Source organism: Trichosurus vulpecula, chromosome 2 (genome assembly GCF_011100635.1).
Source record: "Trichosurus vulpecula isolate mTriVul1 chromosome 2, mTriVul1.pri, whole genome shotgun sequence".
Lineage (NCBI taxonomy): Eukaryota > Metazoa > Chordata > Mammalia > Diprotodontia > Phalangeridae > Trichosurus > Trichosurus vulpecula.
Genome location: NC_050574.1, coordinates 256455901 through 256464093, shown reverse-complemented (window position 1 = coordinate 256464093; position 8193 = coordinate 256455901). Strand labels below are relative to the sequence as shown.

Sequence of the window (8193 nt, the reverse complement as noted above, 5' to 3'; positions counted from 1 at the left end):
GGTTAAGAACTACATAGTCTCAATAAGTATAACATGCATATGTAACTAGACCAGGGGTGGGGAACCTGTGGCCTTGAGGCCACATGTGGCCCTTTAGGTCCTCAAGTGCAGCCCTTTGACTTAATCCAAACTTCCCAGAACAAATCTCCTTAATAAAAGGATTTGTTCTGTAACACTTGGACTCAGTCAAAAGGCCACACCCAAGGACCTGGAAGGTCAAATGTGGCTTTAAGGCTGCAGGTTCCCCACCCCTACACCAGACTATCATTTCTTTGGTATATGGGAATCTCAATGAGGAAACCATCTCTGCCAATGCAGACTGGCACCTGTTTTTCAACTTCTAGATTTAGAAAGTTATCTGGGACACTTAGAAGGAAATGACTTGCCAAGGGTCACATGGCCAACATGTATCAGAGGCAGGTCTTGAACACAGGTCTGAGGACACAGGATGGCTCTGAGGCCAGCTCGCTCCACTAAGTCATGCTGCCTTTCAATATATACATAATTTCCCACACATAAAAATAGCTACAAACACATTTACAGCATACACAAAGATGTGTTGTACAGCCACATATCACTTCAACATCAGAAAACCTCCCTGACCTGCAGAGCTATGCTGACATACCAGAGATTCTTCCAATTTAAGGTCTGAGGGCATTCTGTTCCCTAGAATAATAACTCTGGCTGTCTAACTCAGTAGCTTCCAGAGTCACAGGTAAATCCTGTAACCCTGATACTTTGGATTGCCTAAAACAGTTAGTTTCCTTTGCTTAGTAACTCTGGATACTATATTCACCATCTTTTCTGAGCCACCCAGCTGTCATTTGTCTCCCAACAGATCAGTGGCTTTGGAAACCAATCCTATCAGGATTAGTAAAATACTAATGAAAGAAGTTACAGGAGCATCATGCTCAAGAAAGGAGGGACTAGGGGATTCTAGCTATCAACATGCTTTTCTCCTTTAAGATTTGGTTCAAATCTTAGGATTTGCTGCTCCCTCCTCAGTTTCCTCATCTGTAACTGAAAGAGTTGGATTTGATGGTCTCTTAGGTCTATTGTAGGTCTATGAACCTATGATCTGAAACATCTTGAATCTCCCCAGCTGAAATGTGTCCTTTCTCTGATCTCATATAGTTTCTATTCTTCTCATGTACAACATAATCTTATTAATATTATATTTTCTACATACTTTTCTTCTCTCCACCTACTAGACTATAAGTTCCCTAAGGGCAGGGAACATGATTTATTTGTTATTGTTTCTGCTCCAGTATTTATGGCACATTGTAGGCAACTTATAAAAATGAATCTCTAAGGTGACAAGAAATTTTGTTCACTATAACTCGATGGAATAGGTAAGGAAAGTGTTATTAATCACATTTTATAGATAAAGGAACTAAGTCTCAGGTTAAGTGATTTGCCTGACATCGCAGAGCTAGTAAGTAGCAAAGCTGGACTTTACCCTAGGTCATGATACTCCAGAACTCTATATGCATTGTGCTATTGCATTATGAGTCTGTGCACTATATTTCTCACTAAATAAGTCATGCATAGTGCTACGTTCATGGCTACAGGTCTAAAGAAGCAATTTTCTGTGCTACAAGTCTGTTATGTTTGGGTTTGAAATGCACCTTCACATGTTTTACCCATAGGGAGTGATAATGGTGACAACTTAGATTTATATAGAATTTTTAATTTCACAAAATAATTCTCTTATGAGATCCCTATGAGGTGAGTAGTGAGAAGAATAGGTATTGGAATAGGGATAAAGATTGGAATTGTGGTTTCAACAGTATAGTGAACTATTAATATAAAATAGTATCTCCTCTGCAACTTCCATCTTAGAGAGCTGGCTGGAGTCCCTAGAGGTTAAATGAATTCTCTAAGGCCGCACAGTGAATATATCAGAAGGGGGTCTTGAATCTATAGCTTTTAGTCTTCAAGGCCAGCTCTTCCTCCACCGTGCCATGATGCTTTATGCTATTAAGTAGTGTGTCATTGTGCGTATTTTGCTCATAACAAAACTAAGATCTAGAGAGGTTGCTATTTGTGCATAGTAACATAACAAGTAAGTGCCAGAGCTAGGTCTATAATCCAAGTTTCTAATTTCAAGTCCACTGATCTTCTGGCTAACCCCAGTTTCCTCTCTGCAGCATTCTAGGCTTAGCACTTTAGGAATACACACACAAAGCATACAAATGATAAACTAATCATTATTGTCAAATACCTCCATATAGGAAGAGTAGTAATTGAAATGTATCTATGAAAATTACTCAATCGGTAAATACATATATATATATATATATATATATATATATATATATATATATATATATATATATATATATATATAATTAAATAAATATGCCAGGGACTGTTTGATGCCCTGATGATACAAAGAAAGTCAAAGGCCAATTCCTGCCCTCAAGGAGATTCCCATCTAACAGGGTAGAGAATATTTAAAGAACTATGTGTAAACAAGCAATAGACATGATTATCAAGAAATAATCAACAGAGATAAGGCCTTAGAATTCAGAGGGATTGGGAAAGGCTTTCTGTATAAGGCAGGATTTTAGCTGGGACTTGAAGAAAGACAAGGAAGCCATTGTGGATCAGTTAAGTGGCACAGTGGATAGAGCACCAGCCCTGAAGCCTGGAAGACTCATCTTCCTGAGTTGAAATCTGGCTTTAGACACCTACAGTTATGTGACCCTGGGCAAGTAAATTAACCCTGTTTGCTTCAGTACCCTCATCTATAACATAAACTGGAGAAGGAAATGGCAAACCACTCCAGTGTCTTTGCAAAGAAAATCCCAAATGGGGGCGGAGCCAAGATGGCCACTGGAAAGCAGGGACTTGCCTAGGGCTCTCCCCCAACACCTTCCAAACACCTACAAAAAATGGCTATGAACAAATTCTAGAACTGCAGAACCCACGGAATAGCAGAGGGAAACAGGGCTCCAGCCCAGGACAGCCTGTATGGTTGCTGGGTAGGGTCTATAGCATGGAGCTGGGAGCGGAGGGGAGCAAAGCCCAGTGTAGGCTGCACCCGGACCAACCAGACCAGGAGCTGGGTGGAACAGGCCCTAGCACCCTGAATAAGTGAGCTGTGGCAGTTACCAGACTTCTCAACTCACAAACATCAAAGACAACAGACAAGGTTAGTGGGAAAAACTACGGGCGACTGAGGAAGTGCAGCTACAGAACTACGGCTGCAGTTGCTTCCTGCCCCAGGCCCACTTGGTGGGAGGAATTAAGTGGTGGATCAGAGCAGGAGTGCAGAGCCTGCTTAAGGTCTGAATCTGGGGAGGGGAGGGAAGAGAAGAGGGGAGAGAATTTGGAACTCAAAGTTTTAAAATCAGTTGTTCAAAAAAAAAGTTTTTGCATGCAACTAGGTAATAAGATATACAGGCAGTGGAGCACAGAAATCTATCTTGCCCTACAAGAAAGTAAGGGAAAGGGGGATGGTGGGGAGTGGGGTGACAGAAGGGAGGGCTGACTGGGGTGTGGGGCAATCAGAATATATGCCATCTTGGAGTGGTGGGAGGGTAGAAATGGGGAGAAAATTTGTAATTCAAACTCTTGTGAAAATCATTGATGAAAACTAAAAGTCTTAAATAAGTAAATAAATAATAAATCAAAATAATAAAAAAGAAAACCTCAAATGGGGTGAAGAAGAGTGGCATACAATTGAAATGACTAATGACAACGAAAGCCAATATGCAGTGGGGAGGAGGAGGGAGAGCATTCCAGGCATGAGAGACAGCCAGAGAAAATTAGATAATGCCAGTGGAGATAAGAAAAAGATGCAGAATCAGAAAGGATAATTAAAAATATAAACAAAACATAAACTGAGTGTTTCTAGAGTTAAATTGGGAATAAAATAAATTGGATACTGCAAAGAGATATTCATGGTAAAGATAATTTATTATTTTGTTTAAATCTTATTTTCAAAAGATATCTGAGTGATTTATTCAGATAAAGGTCTTGTTTTAGGAGACAACTTCTGTAACACAGCTGTTGAAGGGTATAGAAATTAAAGAGACAAAAAAGGTTGGAGAATAAACAGTAAAAGGGAGAGGTCCAATCCACAGCTCTCTAACAAAGTACCAAAACACCTATGAATCTGTATTCACCAACAAGTAAATAAAATGGTAGATGCAATATGCTCATTATAAATTCCTTCTAGTTATACCATTACTTACTGCTTGCTACATTTCCTACCAACCCCTTTCTTTCATATCACTCAGGTTTTACAAATATTTTGGTCCTTCTGTTAATTACAAATTGCAAAATAAATTTAAGTTGAACCTCTGGCATATACTATGTGACTTTAGCTCTCAAGCCTCTAGACCAGCGGTGTCAAACCAGTCGTTAAACCATAAATAAGGATTCTTCCAGGACACACATTGACTTAGAAAACCACATTTTAACATTATCTATTCCTTATATTTTTATTTACTTTGTTAAGTATTTCCAAATTCCATCTTAATCTACTGCAGCCTCACTTGGGAGTGTTTTTGTGGTCTGCAAGTGATTTTGGGCTGCAAGTGATGTTTGACATCACAGCTCTGGACAGTTATCTAGGGATATAAATTACAAAGAAGGTACTTGTTTGCATTGGTAGGATTGTGTCTATCTGGAACTATTCCAATGAATTCACAGGTTCATTCCTCATTCCTATGCCTAATGAGGACCCTGGCTTACTGAACTCTCAATTTGTTTTTGTTGATAGCTAAGCTTTTACTTCTTCTAGGAGGAAGAAAGACAATCTCCCAAAATATAATACCTAGAGCAGTGAGAATTTTCTATTGTCCTTTAAGAAAAGTGGTTGAATAAATGCAATTCAAGAAATCTTATGGGGAGTGTCTCAGTGTTTTGATGTAATTTTGTCTATATTTTATTTATTCAAACACTGGTTCATTCTGTATATTAAAATATAAGGGATAAAATACATATCTTAGTTGTGCTATATAGGGGTTTTTTTGTTTGGTTTGGGTTTTTGTCTACTAATTGTTATCTCTAATGAAAGATCAAGAAAGTTTATCTCATGAAAGTGGATGAGAAAGCTTGGTATTGTGTATAGAAGGCTGGCCTTGGAGTCAGGGAAATCTGGATTCAAGTCCTCTCCTTGCCATATGCTGGCTATGTGACCCTGGGCAAATTGTTTAATATCTCAGTACCCCTCTCTAAACTGTAAGTTTCAGAGAAGGTGTGGAGTTACATTGATAGTTGGATTTTCTTGATGGAAGTTCCAAATGCAGATGGTATCCTAGGTCTATAGTTGTTAAAACACGAAAGAGTATAAGCAAAGAGATCACTTAGTCTAAACCAATTGTCTCCAAATTTGGGTGTCGAAAAAATGTGCATGTGTGTGTATCTTTTTAACTAAAAAAGAAATGAATTATGCTTTACTGATATTTATTATATAGTTTGATTTTCATTCCACTGAATTAAGGGAAATAGAATTTTCATTTGTTCATTTTCAGTATACTGAGATATATAGATGTTTATATGGTTAACTAAACTTTGATTCTATCATATTATATAATTAATTATATAAATATAGAATTACATAAAGCTGGATGTGATGTAATATATTATTGTTACATTAATTAATATTGTTATTAAATTAAAACTCACAGAATGGACAAACGACTTGAAAAGGTTTCTGCAAAGGAGTTGGATGGAAAATAATATTGATAATGGTAATACATCAAGAGCTAGAGGAGCTTGGACTTGTGATTTCTTTAGTCAAGAGGACTCCCAGATAAGAAAATTCCTTCTTCCAAAGTAAGTCAGCACTTTTACTGAAACTTATACCCTCAGAGCATTGCCTGGAATCGAAAAGGTAAATGACTTTCCCAGGGCCACACAGTCACTATGTCAGAGTAAGAACAACCCAGTTGTCTCTTCCTGGGTTTGAGGCAGGCTCTGTATATATGGTCATCCACTGACATAACTGAACCTCAAGAAAATGGTAGAGTTCTCCTATTCTTACTCCGATTTCCTCATCTGCCATATTATGAGGTAAAGATGACTAATTAAATCCAATAAGAAGGCATAAATCATTGAAAATTTCTTTTTTTTTTTTTCATCAGTACCAAGTCACTTTATTGGGATGTAAATGGTGGTAGTTTTTTGGTACAGATTATGAAAAGGTCAGATAACCAAAATATGCATGCACTGAAAGACAGCAGGAGTCACGCCCACAGTTCCCAGGTGTGGGGGAAGCCAGGTGTGGCTTAGCTCTCGTTGTCACTGTCTCCAAGGGTGTGCTTGTCAAAAAGATATTCCGCCATGCCAGAATCGGGGGCCCCCATTTTGCGCAGGTTGGTTACGTGATCACCCAGTTGTTTGATGGCCTTTACCTGTTCGTCCAGGTAGTGGGTTTCGATGAAATCACATAAATGGGGGTCATTCTTGTCAGTTGCCAGCTTGTGCAATTCCAGTAACGACTGATTGACATTTTTTTCCAAGTGCAGAGCACACTCCATTGCGTTCAGCCCGCTCTCCCAGTCATCTCGGTCTGGTTTCTTGATGTCCTGCAGGAAGATGCGGCCCCCGCGCTGGTTCTGTTTCATCAGCTTCTCAGCGTGCTCCCGCTCCTCGTGGGACTGGTGTAGGAAATACTTGGCAAAGTTCTTCAGCGCCACGTCATCGCGGTCAAAGTAGTAGGACATGGACAGGTACACGTAGGAGGCGTACAGCTCCAGGTTGATCTGGCGGTTGATGGCGGCCTCCGAGTCCTGGTGGTAGTTCTGTCGCACCTGAGAAGTGGACGAGGTGGTCATGGCGGCGGCGGGGATGGAGGCTGACGAGGAGGCGGGAGGAGGCGGCTGCGCAGCGGCTGCGGCTGAGGCTGGGGCGGCGGCGGCGGCGACGGCTGCTGCTCCAACGGTAGGACGGAAGAAGTGTTGGTTAGTGGAGGTGAAGGTGGAGAGGTGGCTAAGGGCGGCTCCGGCCGGGAATCGAGCAGCGGGTTCCGTTCAAGCACTGTTGAAGCAGGAAACCGCAGCGACTCCCCTTCCCTGCGCTTCTGGCGCTCATTGAAAATTTCTAAAAAAATAAAATAAAATACGAAAATTATATCCACTATTGTTAATAATGAGAATCACTCATGATTCGCTAATAATAATATGAAGTTATCATGATTACAAAGATGTTTAAAACTAAGCTTTTGTTGTATAAATAATTTGTCTTTGTCATTTATAATATCTGTCATGTCAGCACACTTTAAAAACTTGGAAATATAGTTGTCAAATGTGTTTAAAAATTGTCTGTATGTTTTGAACATAGTTGTTAACAGTAAAACTGGAACACTTTCCAATTAGTTTGCAAAAACAAAATGATATCTGGGAAAATGAAAATTTACTAGATAAATTTTAGTATATTGAGACATGAAGAAAAGAGAAAGAAAAGAGTGGGTCAAGTCTCTAGTCCTCTGATCAAAATAAAGGGAAGAAGAACAGAATAGAAAGATATAAGAATATTCTGTTCCAGGGGCAGAGCCAAGATGGTGCCTGGAAAGCAGGGACTTGCCTAAAGCTCTCCCCCAGGACCACCCAAACACCTATAAAAATGGCTCTGAACAAATTCTAGAACTGCAGAAGCCACCAAGCACCAGAGGGAAGCAGGGAAGCAGGGCTCCAGCACAGGTCAGCCTGGATGGTCACTGGGTAAGGTCTGTTGCACCATGCTAGGAGTTGAGCAGAACAGAGTCCAGACCAAGCAGACTGGGAGGTGGGCAGAACAGGCTGTAGTGCCCTGAATCAGTGAGCTGTGGCAGTAACCAGACTTCTCAACCCCAAAACACCAAAGACAACAGAGAAGGTTAGTGGGAAAAACCGCGGGGACTGAGTGAAAGGAGTTTGCAGTCGGCCACCACCCTGGGGGCCCTGAGTCTGCTTACAAAGCTACAGCTGCAGTTCTTTCCAGCCCCAGGCCCACCTGGTAGGAGGAATTAAGTGACAGATCAGAGTGGGAGTGCAGAGCCGGCTTAGATCGGAGTCACAGTCCAGGTTGGTGGTTCTTGGAGGAGGAGGAGCATTGGTGTGGCAGAGTTTGCTGCATAAAGATAGCTCTGAAAACAACAGTGCAGCCCCTCAAGCTTGGGACAAGTACTCTCTACTCTACAAGCACTCATAGCCTGACAAAAAGCTCAAGGATAAAGCAGTTGGCTGGGAATATGAATAG

At 40.7% G+C, this 8193-nt stretch overlaps 1 protein-coding gene across 1 annotated transcript; it reads right to left on the bottom strand.

Annotated features, from left to right (window-relative positions):
• Nucleotides 1–6079: 6079 nt before the first annotated feature.
• LOC118840307 (ferritin heavy chain-like) lies at nt 6080–6984 on the bottom strand. Its single transcript, XM_036747788.1, has one exon. The coding sequence runs from the start codon at nt 6789–6791 to the stop codon at nt 6243–6245; it is 549 nt and encodes a 182-aa protein (XP_036603683.1). The 5' UTR covers nt 6792–6984; the 3' UTR covers nt 6080–6242.
• Nucleotides 6985–8193: the final 1209 nt, after the last annotated feature.